The sequence below is a fragment of the Nasonia vitripennis genome, chromosome 5 (assembly GCF_009193385.2).
Source record: "Nasonia vitripennis strain AsymCx chromosome 5, Nvit_psr_1.1, whole genome shotgun sequence".
In the NCBI taxonomy this organism is placed as follows: Eukaryota; Metazoa; Arthropoda; class Insecta; order Hymenoptera; family Pteromalidae; genus Nasonia; species Nasonia vitripennis.
In genome coordinates, this window is record NC_045761.1 from 6,987,867 (window position 1) to 7,006,562 (window position 18,696).

At 46.1% G+C, this 18,696-nt stretch overlaps 1 protein-coding gene across 2 annotated transcripts in view; it reads left to right on the plus strand.

Annotated features, from left to right (window-relative positions):
* Nucleotides 1–18,696, plus strand: part of LOC100122165 (echinoderm microtubule-associated protein-like CG42247) — a 31,661-nt gene that overhangs the window by 149 nt on the left and 12,816 nt on the right. Inside the window, exons 2-5 of one of the 2 annotated variants that reach the window (XM_008218831.3) lie at nucleotides 160–702; nucleotides 2,628–3,284; nucleotides 4,147–4,739; nucleotides 4,982–5,159. In XM_008218831.3, the coding sequence (XP_008217053.1) occupies nucleotides 2,976–3,284; nucleotides 4,147–4,739; nucleotides 4,982–5,159 (1,080 nt within the window). In that variant the 5' untranslated portion in view covers nucleotides 160–702; nucleotides 2,628–2,975. Of the gene's footprint in view, nucleotides 1–32; nucleotides 703–2,627; nucleotides 3,285–4,146; nucleotides 4,740–4,981; nucleotides 5,160–18,696 lie in introns of those variants that run through there. The other variant, XM_031932592.1, reaches the window with a different exon arrangement.

The window sequence follows — 18,696 nt, forward strand, 5'->3', positions numbered from 1 at the left end:
TGCCGGCGGGCGGCGGTTCACTGACACCGCCGTCGGGCCAGCAGCCACTCGACGCCCGGACGGCAGCGCCGAAGGACGACACGCATCAGCTGCACTACTCTCGAACTAGTGCACAATACATTCGCCTCCAAACAACACACCCCGTGAATTATGCAAAAGCATCGTCTCGACCCTGATGGACTGCTGCTCTCGGCTGTAGCATCGCTCGACGACATCTCCCGCGCGGTAAAGGACTCGTCATGATCATCTCGCTGCTGTTCGTGCTCGTGATCACGGTGAAGGCCGCGCAGATGTTCGGCAAGTACCTCCTCGGCAGTCGCAACCTCTACTTCTTCTTCTGAACCGAGTCTAGTGCCGCGTGTGTTTGTGCGCCTTTACCAGTGTGTATATTTACTAACGTGTGTGCTGCAGCGCCAAATTTCGCGCGATCACGCGAGATAAGTACGAGATCAATCATATACATGTATACGCGTGCTTAACCGCATACACACGCTCGGCTCCTGCAGCAGTCGGTTTCGCGCGTCGATAAAGGCAGCACACTCCGGCCGAGAGAAAGAACGAGAGACGCATCAATCGATATTTCGAGGAACGCAAGAGCCGTTGGAAATCGATGATGGGAAAAAACACGTGGTCGCTGATCATCGAGTGAAGAGAGATCTCCTGTAGGGAGGACGAGCTCCTGCTACGTGCTGTGTACTGCAGGTACTTATAATAATGGCCTTTTTTACGAGTCAACACGCGAGGCCTTTGTGTGCAGTGTCGATGGCTTGAATTATGAGCCGTTGCCGCGAGTCGGTCGATCCGCTGCGTTCTGTTTTTTTTCAGTTTTCGATGGGCTTTCGCGGAGGAACGTCGGTGCTATAGGAAAAAAACGACGCTTCGAGTGATTTTTCCAGCGCGGGATGAGGTTAGCTTCGATGATTACGTATTCGTGCGAGAGTTTTTTTAAATTTCATTTCGCCGCAGTGTAGGCAGGCGCTCGCGTGATTGGTCGGGGAAGAAAGAAAAAGCGTAATTAACGCGCGAGTCGAGTGATTCATCGCGCTGTGAAAAATTATGCGGATTTCGCGGAAAAGCTGCGCATGGGTATTAAAAAAAATTTTGAGAAGTGACTGGGCTCGCGAGAACAAAGGTAAACAAAGGATCGATCGTTCGGTCGCAGTACTTTGACGAGAGACTCCGTACTAAGTGTGTGAGAGAAAAATGACATCATGAATTCTAAACTATCCTAACTAAGCTGTCGATCTTTAGACTTTCTCTGCGTTTTTGAGATTTATTTAATTTAAAACAATCTGTTTTTAAAAAATCCGACTACCCCTGCAGAGAGTATGAAAAAAAAAAAAAAATGCCACGAGCAAAGTAAATCGCAATTGTTTCCTACTTTCTCGGGAAAATAAATACGTCAAGCCTCTCGCGGGGACTGCATTAAGGTGCAGACGTTTTATCGCATGCATTCAAAGCGACGTTTGCGCACGTGAAATAAGTATATAGCTGCATAGAAGATCGAATATGCCGGAATGCGCTTTTGAGAAGGAAAAAGAAAGCATCGAGCGATGACCCATTACACGTCAATGTTTTTTTTTTTTCCAGCCGCAGTTTTATGCAAATCTAGGCAAATCGCTCGGTAAATATTTCGGGGAATCCCGCGCGTTTGTGAGAGCTCGAGTAGCGCTGCAAATTGTTGTGTATTAATATAGCTCGCGTGATGCTATCTGAATGGTGTATTTGATTGAAAGCTAGTTGTATTGGGAGATAGTAACGGAGGTGAATCTAAGAAGAATAAAATTTTGCGAAAATCACTGTGTTGATCAACTGCATCGCCCATATCGCACCGTGACACATGGAAACGCGAAAATGCTCGAGTCGGTTCTCTTAGCGTGATTAATTTTTACGCTCGGGGAGTGTCGGTGATTCTTTTTTTACCTTTTTGTGCACATAACATGCGACTGAGTCGCGAATCTCACGCAACACCTAAATAATTTAACAACGATCTTATACATTTATATCAATTTAAATATCTATTTGTCTCAACAATTTATAAATCATACCGTAGAGAGTAAAAAAAAAAGGCTAAATCCTGCGCCGCGGATTAATAGCGCTTTACCTCATTAGCGCGCAGCCCATAATCTTCCTTTGAAAATTTTCGCTTAAGCTTTATATTATAAGCTTTGCGCGTATGAGAGAGAATGCCGATGCTTATCGAATAATCGATGTCGCTTTCGAATCGCTTCAAGACTTTAAGCTTTTATATATCTGCCTCTTGAATCAGTGAACTCTAATCTAATAGGCAGGACACGACATGCGCTCTCGATCGTTACATAAACTCGCGGATGTTATTTATTGTTATTATTATATTCTCGAAAGGCGAAGTGCATTTATGCTGTTCTAGCTCTCACTAAACGTTTCACGGGTAGTACATACGCTTAGAGTAACGGCTTCTTTTGTTTAGTAGTTATTTCTCAATTGCCTATTTTCGGTGCGCATGTGCATATGTAGGTTACCATTGTTGAGATTTTCGCGTACGTGCGTATTTGTCGACGAGTAGTCGAGATCTGATATGGTCAGGCATTCCTGCCAACTTTGTTTTTACAGTTTTTATTAACAAAAATTGCTTCGAATGCTTTCAGATACTACCAGCTAAGGAAAATATGTCAAGATGTCGCTGAAAACGTGCGTTTACCTTGCAATCGAACGGCTGAGCTCCCGAGTGATCGAAGCAGCGCATAACATGAGGAAGAAAAAGTCCAGTCCCAGTTACGCTAGAATAAACTAATCGAGTTCAAACCATAAAAGCGTAAAATGAAACTCAAAATCCGGACAAAGTAAACCTTCACCGCAAACTCCCAGAACCACGAGCTCGACGGAAAAAAGAAGAGAAGGTCCCCTAAATCGTCGTAAAAAAGCCATCAAAAACGGCGAGCGAAAAGCCAAATACCGTCGACGGTTCGACGAAGGCCACGAAGGAGGAGATTAACATGCTGGCAGCCCGTAACGGCACGTCGCGTCCTGAAAACAACAACAACAACAACAACGGCAGCAATTCAGCGTCGAATAGCCAACAGCAGTCCGAGGGCGAGTCGTCGAAGCCTATGCCGACGGCCGACGGAATGACGAGTCAGCAGCAGCAGCAGCAGCAAGTGACCACAGTCATGGCTTCGCCCAAGCGGCAAGCCAACAACAGTAACGGTCGGGCTGTGCAACCGAGCAACGGCCAGCAGTCGTCTCCTGCGATGCAGCGGAGGCTGCCGAGCGGCAACCGCGATGACGAGGAAGACGATTTTCAGGTGAGATTTTTGCGTGGACTGGCGTGGGTGTGACGCTTTTTTTTTTTTTTTTGAGTGAATGATGGTTTTTTAATGAATTGGATCATTTATAATTAGTTTTTGAATGTTAATCGTGTAGTTGGGATACCATGCATTAGAAAAAAGAGGATCGTTAATTATAATAAAGTATGCAGAAAGTGCTCAAAGAATAAATTTAAGCGCGGTTAAATGGTAAAATGAGAGAATAGTGCAGTTTTTGCAAAAATACAAATCAGAAAATATTTATGCACCAGCTCTTTGGGTAAATATTAAAAAAGAAAAGCTAGTTAACAAAGTATTTATTTTCGCGCCCGTGTGTATGCATATTATCGATTACGGGTGACTAATCAAAGTTTTGCATATTGATTTCTTTTGTTGGCAAAGATAACAATCTTTAAAGTCGAGTCTCAGAGCCCCTAAGGGAACACTACTTCTAGAACGATAAATATTATTCTAAAAGTGAAAAAATGAATGTATTTTCAAAAGCACCAATTTAGCCTTCTCGTATATTTAATCAAGCACGAATTTGCATACAGCGGTATTGAAACGTAAAAACCGGTACGAAAAGTCCGAGCCCTTATCGTTCATAATCGTTCTCGCAGGAAGCACTGCGTCAAAACTAGTAGATAGCGTCAGGCATTGGTCAGGCGCGGGGTGCAATATCGAAATGTATTCGATGTAAATTAAATTTTATGCATGTAAACACGTAACCCAAGTATTATTTCAAATTTACAAATTAATTTAAAAAGAAAAAAACATTGCATCGACGCTACTGCGAAGCCCCATCCCCTTTCTCTCTGCCCCGAATCGCCGCGACTAAAAAGTTTCTCCTCCGTCTTCGCAGGTGTCTTCGAAGGGCGCAGCCGCGGACTCTCCGAAGCCAGTAAGCGTCGCCATCTCTTCGACGCGTTCGAAATCTACCTTACCGGACGGCGAGCAGCAGCAAGCAGCTCAACAGCTCGTCCCGAGCTTCGGCGGCTCGCCGCACTCGGACATGGACGACGACGACGACGAAGACGAAGACTTGGAAGACGAGGTGGAGGAGGAGGAGGAGGAGGAGGACGACGACGAGGTGGCGGCGGCCATGGGGTTGGAGGGGAAGGAGCAGCAGCAGTCAAGCAATGGAGGGGATAGACGCTTGCTGGAGGGGGCGACCGGGCTCGCCGGTATGGGCGGTTACTGGAGCATGAGGCAGAGCAGACCCTCCAGTCCCCGCATGCCGCCCCCGGAGCAGGAGCAGGCGACTACCTGCAGGCCCAGGAGCCGACACGAGCAGCAGGTGCTACAGCCGGCGGGCAACCAGCAGACGACGAGCCAGCAGCAGGTCACCGTGCACCACCAGCCACCCTCGAGGTACAACAATCTCGGCTACTGGCGGGCGCGGAGGGTCACCTTCTACAGGAATGGCGATCCCTACTTCCCCGGCGTCGAGTTCAGGTACGTGCATTGTGTGTGTGTACTCTTTCTGCTGCTGTGCGCTTTCGACGAAATCGATCTGCCAATCGCGGATTATTGCGCCGGAGAGAAAGTCGAGAGTTTGTGCTCGGAGAAATTCGGGTCGTTCCGGCGGCGACTTGTGATTTTATCTCCCGTCTCCCGTGAAAATCAATAAGAATAGAATGATATAACCGCGCGTGAGAAACAGTGTAGCTTACTTGGATTTTGAAATAAAAATGCAGGTTCAAGCCGGGCCGGGACATCGGCTCGCTGGAGGCGCTGCTGGATCGGCTCTCGCTGCGACTGGATCTGCCGCGGGGTGCGCGGCACATCTTCTCCATGGACGGCGACCGCAAGCTCAATCTCGACGAGCTCGAGGATGGCGCTTCTTACGTCGTCTCCAGCTACAAGACTTTCAAGGTACGTAACTCGCCTCCTTGATGTATACTATACATGTATACTATACATACACACACAGAGGCGATGCGCGCGAACACGCATGCACTGTTTGCCCCCGGGGGGAAGGGAGAGAAAAGCTGCGGCAACTGGGTCAGTGCGGGATCGTTGTCTCGTGTCCGTTTCTCCTGCACTTTGGATCGGCAAGGTCGAGTTTACTCGTATACGCGGACTTTGATCGGCGATTAGGAGATGGCTTTTCTCGCTTTGCACAATTTTACGTACATTTCTAACGTTTCGTTCTCAATCTCAGCGCCGCCTTTCTTCCCAGGACGAAAATGGCAAAAACCAATAAAGCTTGCCTGGAAGCATCGAACCCGGCAATCTGAATAAATTAAACGGCGCACGGACATAACGAGCGAGTGAAAAAATCAGGGCCGTCGTCGACGACGGGGTCAACAGTCGAGAAAGCCGGCAGCTTACACATAGCAATAACCCACGAATCCCAAAATAGTTTTGTGCAAAAGTGGGCCATAGGCGTCTGCTTATCGAGCGGCGATCGGCTAATCATCGTCGTTGCCAAAATGTCGCGAACTCGTACCATGTATAAAACACAAACTACAGCTCGATTTTTTACTCCGCCTTCTCATCTTTTTGTCCGACTCGAATCGAGTAGTCGCATGTGGGTCGCCGCGCGGAGATATTATGGAGATTTTTCGCAGTTTGGAGTCATTAGAATTTCAAAGCGATTGCGTTGATGGCAATCGGACGGACTTTTTTCCCAGCTTTATTTGCAAACCTCAGCGTGTACTTTTCAGCAGAATCGGCCTTTAAATTTCACGCATACTGGACTAGAGAGAGAGAGAGAGAGAATCGCGCCACTCGATCTTCGGATAATAAAGCGTCACACACGCACGTGGGGGTATTGAGAAAACAATCGGGAACTAGACCCCTCTGGATTTACATTCGCGCCGCTAGTTCCTCTCCACCTGTGTATTATACGGTCATGTGCGTTCATAGGTGTACAGGTATACACATATGTGTGTGTTCGCGGAACTTGATGGCGATTTATGCGCGCGAACGTGTAATACAACCGGAGAAGCCAGACGTATGAAGATATAAAAAAAGCTGCGGTGGGTGATAAAGCACGTACGTGTATAGAATCGTTCCGAGTAAACAATCGAGGCTGAGAATTACGCGTCGTATACGACGCGGTTTATTGGTGGTTTTATTGCACGGAAAATCGTTCGCTATGACCTGCTGGAGAAAAAGATTAAAACAAGTTACGATCGATCGATATCACACCGACAGAATGAACCCTATGGCAAAGAAAAAAAAAATCACCCAAGACAGCCTTCGTCTCTCGAAAGAGCAAACAATGACACAGATATATACAGAGGGAGAGTCCGTCCACCTTCCACCCCTCCAAGAAAGTCCACATAGGGTGGATTAACAGAGAAGAAGAAAATGAGTCGGTAAGGGTCGAGAGAAAGAGAGAGAGAGAGAGCTGCGTAATACCAATGGCCAAGAAGGAGTAAGGGTGACCGGCTCGCTTGCGTGTATCTGGCCCAGATCAGGTGCACGCAACGTCGTCGGTGTACACAGACGAGAGCGCACTGCTCTCTCTCCCCTCCGATCTGGCGACGCGATATCTCGCTCATAGGGCCTTTGTTTTTGGAATTTGGCTTCTCCGGCCGATCTCGGATCTCAGCGTTTGGGTTTTATTTACTCGGCGGAGACTTTTGACTATAGGATGCATAATTAATTTTGTGTTTTTTATTGATAGGTGGTGGAAACTTCGTTGCGCGGTATACGTCGTGCTGAGATGATCGTATCTTATAAATATGCAAAATTAAACGTTCTATTTTCGTTGGCTTTATATGCTCATAATCGGCCGGCTATCTACTGCTTTTTCGCGCAAGGTTACACATGCCGGTTATTTTTGATGTAATTAACTCGCAAATTAGATCATAACTCAGTGTATAATTTCGGATATACGTGTCCATTTATAGCTTTTATTACGTGATGAAATCGTAATTCGGGGCTTTCTCAGAAACGTTGCTGATTAATTCAAAGATATATATATATATATATATATATATATTCACGCTGGGTAAAGTGAAATATTTAAAATGTACTATCTAAGTATATGTCTCTGTTTACGATTCGTTTTTTATTCTGCTTATCATTCGCAGCCTATCAACAGTAAAATGTAAGAAAGAGAAAGTAAAAATTTAACGTCCTGTGCGGGGGAGTATAAAAACAACAATAACACCGTAAGAAAAGTCATAAAACTCGAATTTTACATTCCTCCATCCACTACGCCTCAATTTATCAATTTTACGCGAGTCAACCAACCCCAACATCTCGGAATAAAAACCTTGCCTCGCGCTTACACGAGCGCACGCATCTTTACGGGGGGATCTCCAGACGTAAAACACGTTACTCGGTCGTAAACGGGGCGTAAGCACCGTAAAGCGTTATAAAAAAAAAAAAAAAACATCAAGAAAATAATAAACGCCAGAGTACACACGTAGTGGGTCACTGCGGTTCGCGGAATCTATCGTGTGTGCATTTGTCTTGTCGAATCTCTCGCTCGCACGTGCGAGCGTTTACACGTGAATATTTGCATTGTAACGGGCTCTCTTTGTGGCCGGCTAATTGTTTGCCAAGGCTGCGGCTTTTTTTCGTCTTCCATTGCGGAACCGCCGAGTACATGCAAATCGAGGCGATGCTCGCGTTGTGAGAAAATTGTTTCAGCTATTGTGTGCAGTGCTTTTTCAGTAGTTAAATCTGGCTGTTCTAAAAATCAAATGCCTGAAATTGATAAAAAAAAAAATCTCAACACAACCCAACCCCCATAGCCGCAGCATACGACGCACGTGCTCTCGTCCAGCCGCCAACCCGCGTCCGTCCTCTTGAATCGCGAAAAAAAAGCGCCACCCCTCTTTCAACCCCCCCCCCCCACTTCTCGCGCACGTGCTCGCGGAGGGTGTGAGCCGAGCTTTCATTGGCCAGTTCAGCGGAGCTTGCGCGGAGGTGGAGGAAAGTGGATCAGTGGGTGGGAGTCGACGAGGAAGGGTCTCTAACCTCGTGTCTCGTGGTGGTGGGGATTTCGTCGCTGTCGTCGACGGGGATTGACTGATCTGTGCGAGTGTCGGCCGCTTTCGATTTTATTCGGCTGAAATCTTTAAAATTTTAAAAGTACTAGAACTGGCCGAATCGCGCGAACCGAGCGAATAAATCATACCGTTAAGTATCCCTCGAGATACACACGTAAGCCTCGAATACATCATCCCTCTCGAGTAGAAAACAATTATTAAATTTCCATTTCCAGCGCACAATATCGCTTACACCGCGATATCGCGTGAGTGCCGCCACCGCCGACGGCTTACACTCCTTAATACATTCCCAAGCTACAGATTCCGAGGAAAGAGCTGAAGGCGAGTGTATAGTACGCATAATTTCGCATTTATCTCCGGAGGCCGATTACGTATGGAGATCGGGCTGCGGCGAGAAATGCAGTCGCTGGATAAGGACCTTGCGCGAATGCGGATAGAGGCTCTTTTTTGCCTTGATTCTCATAGTGCACGGAAAGGTTTTTAGGGCCGCGACGTTTCAATTCAGGTCGGGCTGACTTTTCTTGCCTATGAGTGCTTCGGATTCTTTCGTTTCGCTGTATAGGGGATTGTGAATTTTAACACGAAAAGGCATCCCTCCACCTTAGCCGATAATTCCATCGCCCGCGTGAGTCTGTCCAGTATATAGTTGAACTCTCAAGTCCAGCCGCTATATCGCTCGAGAACAACCGCAGGAGCAAAAGTAGTCTAGCGTATAGGTAGACGCACGCACCAACACAGCAGCGCGCATGAATCACATAAGGGGGGCTGCTGAGGGGGTGTATAAGGTGGCTCAAGGCGGCGAGGTCGGCTCGACTTCCGGGAGAGGGGGGAGAGGCGGAAGGACCGTATCTCATTGACCGCCGGTCAGACTCGCCGCCGCCGTGTAGAAGGAGCATGTATAGTCTCGGATCGATACGATATACACCTGCGGCAGAGCCAATCCTGCTGCAGCTCCTCTCTTGTGTACGTATAGTAGTACCGAGAGCTGCTTTATTCACTTTCCTTCGCTCTTTATCTCTCTCTCTCGCGGTCTACGCTCGGGGGATGGCTTGTGTTTTCTTTTTTTTTTTTATTTAGAGAGAGATGGGGGTAGGGAGAGATGACGCTTTATTGCTGCTGGTCTTTTCTTTTGACTGAAAAAAAAAAAAAAAAAACACAGTAGTTTTAACCGTTCTGCCGCACCGTAACGACTGTTCAGTAAGAAGAACGGTGTGCCACTGGTAGTTTTGGCGAGTCGCGACTCGTATAATTGACACCAGCAAAAACGACCGAACTGATTCTTTAAAACTGCTTAACTCTACGGTAATCTTGGCGAGTCACCAACGCAGCTTATCATTTATACCGAGGAAATCATTGATCTCCTCGTAACAAGCATAACAGCGGGCACCGATTCAAATCGCTATAAACTCAAGCCCCTCGCGGCGGCGCAATCGCAATAACGCGTCCTTTCGCCGTCTCTCCCCCTCTCATGCGACGGTCAGTCGCAGCAACGTATTATGCACGGGCTCATTTGCATTTCCGTCCGGATTTTTCGTACGAGTCTCTCTCCCTACCACGGCAGGAAAGAACGGCCGCGCGAGAAAAAAGTCGCCGCTATGCAGTGACACACACACACACACACGCGCGCGGTATAGCGTAGGCGAAGGAAAACCGAATGGGATCGATGCGGGAGAGTTTGCTGCGCAGATTTCGGAGGAGATCGATCGCGAGAGTTCATGCATGGACGAAGTCGAGAATGAAGTTTGCTTGTGTGCGCGGCTGATGCAAGAGAGATCGAGTATGCGCTAAGAGCCTCTATGCAGATGTTTACATTAAATTTTTTTTTTTTTTTTAATCTAAAGGTATTTTTGAATTGAAAATATCTTCGTTCTGAAATAAGTATTTTTTATGTATACGAGAAAGACCCTGTACTGTACTTACCTCAAGAAACGTATCCTCTGAAAAAAAGTTCCCAACCCAAAATTTACATACAACCTGTACAGCTGCGAGGGGTATCGTCAGGCAATAGCCAGTTCGCATAAAACGAAACCGCCAGCTCCTTCTCTTTCTCTTCCACACACAAGAGACTCAATTCCGGTATAAGACCATTTTCTCTCGCACACACAGAGGCACACATTCCTTAATACGAGTTTTGCGTGCTGTGCTGTGCGAGGATCGCCGCGAAAAAAAAGGCGGAATTAGCGGGCGTTTTAATGGCTCTCGGCCGAATCGCCGAAGACGCGTATATTTCTTCGTCTCTTTCTCTCACCAGCTCGCTAGCGGCTCGCGGAAATAGCCGTAAGTAGTAAGGGTCGGCTTTAAGGAAGACGAATCGCTCTACTGCCGGCGTCGATTTTTCCTCTCTAGCCTCGAGGATTGACGAGCGCTGAAAAGTCGGACAGTTGTATTTTGCGAAAAGACGGCTCGTTATACGGAAGCTTCTTGTCCGTGGGGTGTGTTCGGTTTGCTTTTGAACGGAGAAATTGCAGCGTATGTATAGATTCATTTGGTAATACCTGCGGAGAAAATGAAAACAGAGGATATGGAGCTGGTTGTGGTAAATATAAGGTAATTGTTTCAATAATAATACTTTTTTACACTTTCCAACTACGTATAATAAAGCTTGAAAAAAGCACTAAAATTGATTGTACCCTAATAACCTAGCCACATGCGCTCGATGACTTCGTAGTGAACCCGAGCATTAAGCTGCGGCAAAACTGCGAGAGAAAAAAGGCCATTCCGCGGCAAAGTGTGCATTCGGCCGTACTATAATGACTCGTGTGCGAGCGAGCATCGAGGGCAACGGGATGTCAATTACCGCGATTGCGCTGCTGCAAGCTCGCATCGCTCGCGCGCTCGTTATTGGAGCTTTCTTGTCGAGAGCTTGAACGATTTTTTAAATGGAGAGAATTATAAAGGGGTGGGTGGTTCCTGGTGGAATCAGTCGATATTGCTGAAAATCTGGTGAATTTTTTACATAACGTTTTTATTTTCAATTTTCACTCGCATCATTCGAACGGTTCTCCTGCACCTTTTGTGTATACAGAGCGTCGACACAGTGCGGCGCGCGGAGACATCAATGCTTCATCGCGGCAGCGACGCGATGCGCTCTCTCGCTGATTTACCTACCGACCTATCCGCGATAGCTATATGTCCATCGACTAACCGTGTATACAATGGCGGCCGGCGTTGCACAGGAAACGCGTCAACCTGCTCATGTTCTTCGGATCGAGTATTTTCCTTCTATTTTTTTATTCCCTTTAAAAAATACAATCTAGCACAAGAGCATCATTAATATACCACGTGCCAATTCACCATAAAATCTCGTGTACACGCGCCGCAACCCAAAACGTAAATTACACCCTCCGAGTCCCAGTTATAAGTAAACAGCGCGCTCGCAACGAGCCCAGGGTCCGCTTCATTTTTTTTTTTCGCAGTGCGTAATTAAGGTCTCTCGCACGAGTGATTTGAATTTACACGCGATTTGCATACGCGCCGCGTCGTTTTTCCCCCTTTGGCATTTAAAAAAGTTTCTTCTGTGTACATGCAAAACGCGGGCCGATTCGGACGTGTATACTTTTCTTTCGCCGGTTGATCAAACTTGACAGGTGTATTGCGCGCGCTCGGCAATTCTGGTCGGCTGTATAATTTCACACAGGGGCTATGTTGACCAACATAAGTCGCGGGTGATTAGGTGCGGTGTGATCTCAGTCTTTGAGTATTGTTAGAAGACGGTTGTACGGTTTGTTTATTAGTTAACATTTTTTTGTCACATTTACTGCATCAACTGGGCCAGTCACCTCTCGCCCCGACCTCCCCCATCTCAGCTTTCATTCGCCAGACCACACGCGCGCACACACACACACACACACACACATATTCGCTCTCATAAACCGCAGAGCGCGGCTCACTTTTTACCCGTCACGCAGCGCGTAATTACCACATCCGCACGACGATCCGAAGACGATATGCAAATCAGCCGCGCACACGTGAGCGCTACTGTATATACGTGTCTCAAGTCGGTACATTACAGCTATAACCGCAGCTTATATACGTGTGTGTGTGTGTGTGTGCATGCGAGATAAAAGAAGCGAGATATTGGCCTGCGGCGGCACCCCTCTGACGATCAATCAAAGTCCATTAGACTTTTTCGCCGCTCCTGCGAGGGTGTGTGCTTGCAGGTATACTTACTCGTATGAGCCGCTGCTGCTTTTTTCTTTTCTTTATATTTTACGGATATATAGCTGTACACTACTTGCTTATGGCTAGGTGTGACACACTGAGATACGCGCCTTGTGATTTATACCTGGAATTTCCCCCCCCCCCCCCCCCCCCAAGCGGCGCGTTTCTTCTCGCACACTATGTGTCGTGTAGCCCCGATGACAAGGGCTCTCAGAGCGCTATTTAACATCGTGTTTTTACATTGTCGTAGAGATTGTATTGGGTGCGCGAGGTTTCGTTTTTAATGGAGTGTTTATCGGTCTGACTCGAGGCTGATGCTTACCACTTGCGCGTAGGTGGCGCCAGGTGATGCGGAGCTTTTTTTGAATTTCACGTCCAACATCGATGGAATGAAATTTCTTATCTCGACTCCATCATCGCAAAAATAATGCATTCAAAAGGTGACACAGATACTCGGCAACGGTCTATATCCAGCGCAGAAATAATATGCAAATTCGCGCTTGTAACAATGCTCGTTAGCTCCGAAACGTCAACTCACCTCCTTACGCCCATTACACCCTGCATCGCGATGCGATTAGCCGTTCCAACCCATGTTTACCGCGTGTAATACCCACATCAGCTCTCGTTGATCCACTTTCGACTCACGCGTCGCTTAGAAGGGATAAAATTCCCCAGGGGGTATACAAGGTAAGGAATAAAGAATAGGGGAACTTCCTTGCCGACATTTGTCTCGGCAGTCATGGGATGTCGGCGCTGTGGTCTCTGGCTTACCGACGCTCACGGGGTTTGAAATTTCGTGCAAAGGCCGTCTGGGGAGAAAAATGACGATGAATTTCAAAAAATCTAAACGAGAACGTACTATCTGATCGAGCTGTGGGTTTTTCGTGGAGATTCAAAAAGATTAAGGGGATACGTGTAAATATGCATACGTGATACATAAATATGTAGGAGGCTCGGCGCGTGTGCGAAGAAAGAAACAAAGAAAGAGAAGAAAAAGGTAATATTGTTGGGGAGTCGGAGGAAAATTGTCAGGACGAGATGGTCCTTGACGTACTGGACTACACTGACGTGGCGAATAAGATAGCAATTACAAGGGGGTGTACTCGGATTTATAGGGGTTATTGTAAAAAGTCACGGAGGAGTACTGGTCTCATGAGTCGAGGGGATTACTGATTTGTTGGTTGATTGCAGAGAGAAACTGTTTGTTAGCTTAATTTTAATATAAGAAAAAATGTACAGCTTACAAAGCGTACACTCTCAAGAAGCCTCTAAAGTAAAACCAAGAACAAAATCAATACCCTCTAATTCCCCAAAGATCCGATCTCCAACCTCAGCGATGCTCAGTGGCCGGATCAATTACACCGCGCTCAATTAAGATCCAAATCGTAATGCTCGCATCAGCCCCGGCCAATTAACAGTCGATTTCGCAAATCCGCAAAGTCACCCCCAAAAAATCCTCCCCCTCGCCTTAAAATAAAAATCACCCAATAAGCACCTGCCCAGCGCAGAGAATCAAACGAGACAGAGACGTAAGCTCGGAGCGCGAGGACACAATCACCGCGAAAGATCGAGAAGTGGTAGGGGTGCAGGCAAATAATCGAAAGCCAGCCAGCTGAGGATGTGTGTAAGTGTGCGCGATCGCACATAGTAAAGCCTTTCTTCCGCGACCTTGACCCTGCGTGTGTTGATTCACGGCGCTCCCACCCCTTAGTTTGAGAGAGACTCCCTTGTATATAGATGTGATACGTGTCGCCTGCACTAAGCGGTAGGGGGGGGGGGGCTTTTTCAAGGTCGACGCCTCGACAACAAACAATAGCTGCTCGACGGAAGTTCGAAAGCCGAGCCGGCTAATGGGGTTTACGATGATCGAGCGATATTTTTCGGAAATGGCTTTTAAGAGGTGCGAAGGATTTTTCTCGTTTTTTTTATCCCGTGTGTGGGGGATATTGGTGGACAGGTTCGAAGGACTCGTACTGGCAATGAGGGTGATCGAGCTGGGGGAAATTGAGCCGAGGATTTTTTATACGTTGGAGGAATTTAATCGCGAATTTTAATTCTAGTGTTTGAGGCATACAATTAAAATCATATTGTGACTGAAGAGTCGTGAGCGTAGATCAACATGCAAATGAGATCATTTACAAATCAAAACGAGTGTACGTGCAGTGTATGAATGAAAATTCATGAAGCGACGCTGTTGCGACTCTATTTTTAATTTTATATAAAACAAAGACCTGTATTTTTAATGCACGTGAAAATTAATTCAAAATTAAAGAAGTTAAAATTATTGGTCTGATATCGTCAGTCCCTACGAAGAGTCGTACGGCTCAGACGTGTTACGATGACTACACTGAAAAAAAACACAGCCATTTTAACTGAACTCGCACCAGTAATCCGTCATTGTACGAAGACTCGCCAAAATTACCGTAGAGTTCAGCAGTTTTTAAGAATCAGTTCGGTCGTTTCTGCTGATGTCCCGCGTAAGCGACCAATTTTACGAGTCGCGACTCGCCAAAATTACCAGTGGCCTACCGTTGTTCTTACTGAACAGTCGTTACGGTGGCAGAACGGTTAAAACTACCGAAATTTACAGCAGAAACGACTGTTTTTTTCAGTGTAGTACGGTTTAGATTTTCCGCGAAGACTAGTACATTTCAGGTCTTTCCCACATGAAAAAATCTAATTGTTTCGGAGAAAAACAAATAATTATTATGGTAAAAATAATAGAATTGCACTATTTTTAAAGTTACCAAAATAGTACATTACGATACGTGTGACTTAAATGGTTCTTTTTTACACGGCACAGTTAGCACACGAGCGTAGCGAGTGTGATAAACACGGTGCAAAAAAGGACTACTTTAGTCACAGATAGGCGTGACTTAACAGCGGATTTTAGCCACACTGTGCTATAAAATTTTTTTTTAATTTCAAAATTTCAAAAGTTATGACTTTTCGTGTGTGGGAGCGACGTGAGTTATTGGCCGGAGAATAATATATTTTCATGAAAACACTTAGCCTAGAAAGGGCTGCATAATTTTTAGAGCATGAAAAGTGCCTTCGATCGACGTTATATCATATAATAGTGCGAAATGACCGCCGCGTGGTGGAGACCGGCGAGAGATCTCAGACACGAAAATTACCCGCCGACTTGACTCGAGCGAGCGTGTATAATCTATATACTCGCGCTGCTGCTGCTGCTGCTACTGGGCTTTCTTTTTCTTTCACACACACACACAATGCATACGTATAATGGGACTCGCTCTGCCTCTTTTGTGCATTTCTTTTGGCCATTGTGCGCTGACGGCTCGTAAGTAGGTGAAAGCTAGTGTGACAAAGTGACCTGCTTGCTTCGGAATTGGCTTTTCGTCAGCTTTTCAGGTTTATGCCGATTTTTTCGACGAGAATTCATTTTCATTAAATCAACGCGAATGCCCCAAAATCATCGAGCACACCGAGCAAACAAAACGTACCCTTCATTCTCCACTCGTAATGAAGTCCACTTGTCCACACATCGCTCAGTGGCGACGCGCCTCCGTGTACATTTATATACCTGTACACACAGTACTGTATACTCGCAGTGTGCCTTTGTAGAACGCCAGTTGCGCACACGGCCCGATTATGCATGCTAATAGACTCGCGAGCCTCCCTTGTCCCTCTCCACATGTATATGCGCCGTGCATATAGGTATGTGGAAGAGGCAGACGCGTCACTACACTGCGGCGATATGCCTTCGATCATTTGCGTTTTGGAATGATTATAAAACTCAATTTTATTTTTTCTCATATTACATTCCCTCACATTTTATTCCTTTTTACAGCGGCTTTAGACAAGTAAATACGCTCTTATTGTCATATTGTTTCAATATTAGCAGAGTTTTCGAAACTCAAAACCGCAAAGCTAGCAATAATAAGTCGGACACACCTACAATGACGTGTCCAAGAACTATAGCATACCCAAACCTTGAAAGTAGCTGTGGAGGGGATAAGACCCAAACGCAGCCAGGCGTGCGCGAGCGCGTGGAGCGGAGGGGATAGAACATCCCCTCCCGTTCCACGCGCATGCGCACTGACTGCGTCTAAGCTTTATGAGGCCCCGTAGGATGGTATCCGACGCCGGACGCAGTCGTCAGTCAACAGAGGTCCGTCAAGGAGTAAACTTCAGTTGAAGGTTCAAACGCTGTACATTTGTTTCTGTGCCAGTGCTTATTCTGCGTTCTTCGAAGCGTTGCAGTCGTACGCATTTTCGAAGCTTTCAACTGCTCGCAGAATTGCAGGCAATGCATCGTTAGAATTTTTCATGCTAACGCTTCGTTGCTTGATCAAAATGAATCGTTAGTCAACTAGTGTCTTAAATATTCCAAAAGAAATATCGTCAAAAGAAAGATCTGAAATATACTAGTCTACGCGGCAAATCTGAACCGTACTACTCTTTGTTCTGATGTCTAGACATCAGACAACGCCCAGACGTCTAGACATTAGACAGCCGGGGTTTTATCCTCATAAAGAATACGGAGAATATTCTTAACAGACGCGTTTGTGCATCGAGCGCTCTACGTTTCCGACGCTTACATATTTTTTTTTTTGTTCGAAGTAACGATTCGTTTGATGTCGTTTTTTTTATCGTATAAGAAGCTTTTATCGCGTGGTTTGACTTGACGACTATCGCTATGCCTGGTTAGGTCTGCATTTCTCAATGTACAACCGAGTATAAGCAAGTCGAACAGGTTACACGGGTTATACATCATAGTCGAGAGATCGTTGTAAGGAGAAACAGCGCGCGCACGATAATTGAAATTTATGGTCCAATTTCTCGCTCTTTACGGGCACACGTGACCCACGTCGAGTGGACACACGTGCGCGGCGTACGTGTAATCGTATATAATTCTTTTACTCCAGTTTAGATTTACGAGGCTCTGTGCAGCAAACTTTTACGACTATGGAGAACAATGTAGAACTCGGGCTTCGCAATAACAATTTAATTTTTCTCTCGACATAGCGACTGTAGCCTATTTTTCGATGCAGTCTCTTCCGCGTCTCTAGTACACCGCATACTACAAATGCTAATCGACACGTTGATTAACGAGTCGGTCATCCTTCATTCTTGCAGCTCGCCGGATCGATCGCCGCGCCCATTCGGCCCTGAAACGCTCAATCGTGCCGCGGTTCTGAGGGCTTGTATTATGCACCGGAGGATCGGCTCTGGCCTTTGTTGTGACGTCGGTATTTAGTGTATTTCTTTCCTTGGAAAGGTTTTTTTTCACTCGTGCTGGTCATGGTGCAGAGATTCAATGTGAAATTTTGCAAGTAACTCGCGAGTGCAAAATTGCTTTCGATTTCGGAGGGTCTCAGTGACGTAGACCCGGAGGAGAATCGAAAGTTCGTGCGTCAGCCACTGAATTCGTTTTACATCTTCGGGTCGTTACTGTAATCGCCGGAATTTTCATGAAGCTGACGTTTCTTTCGTATATGCATCTCGTTTGTAGGATATTTCGCATGGCTGCTTTTTTATTCAACAGTTCGAAAAGTGATTTGAAAATTTACTGTGCGAAGAAAAATTTTCCAATGATAAAACGTAAGCTCGATTTTCGCTGCAGTGGCACATACACGATCCAATCAGGCTAATTGGACGGTGTGGTAGGGTTATGGACTGTCCAACTGCCAGCCGATCCCTTATGCCTCATATGCACCGCTAAGTATCGACTCGCGTGAATCTCGGATACGTTCAGTATTTAGACGGCGGAGAGTCGAAAGAAGCTCTGCACGTGCGACTGCTCCCCTTTTTCGAGTGTGAATTATCCACGACTTTTTTCACAAGAAGATGCTGATGAGATATGTGCAGCGTCCTGCATTTCTCATCGATTGTACTCGTGAATACTTTAAATTTCAAGCAATCGGCTTGAGATCGGGTTATGATATATTTGAAAATAATTTTTATAGCAATGATAATTTTTTATTTTTTACGTAATAACAAACAATTTAAGAATTTCTATGTGTATATCTCCATGGTCTCCACATTACGGCTGCAGAATGTTAGGCATCATCCGGTAGTATCCTCTTTCATCAGTTCGGCATTACGCAGATGATTGAAAGCAGCGTTCAGGTAATACTGCTGTTTCTCTTTCATCTCATCCGTAGGGCGAAGAAGTAATTCGACGCTCTTGGATAACTTTGTAGCGGCAACGAAATAAATCTGTAAAAAAAATCACTCGTTAAAAATTAGCTTCCGCTTCTAATTTATAACCAATCTAAGAGATCTAGCCTTTTATTTTCAAGATGCTTACC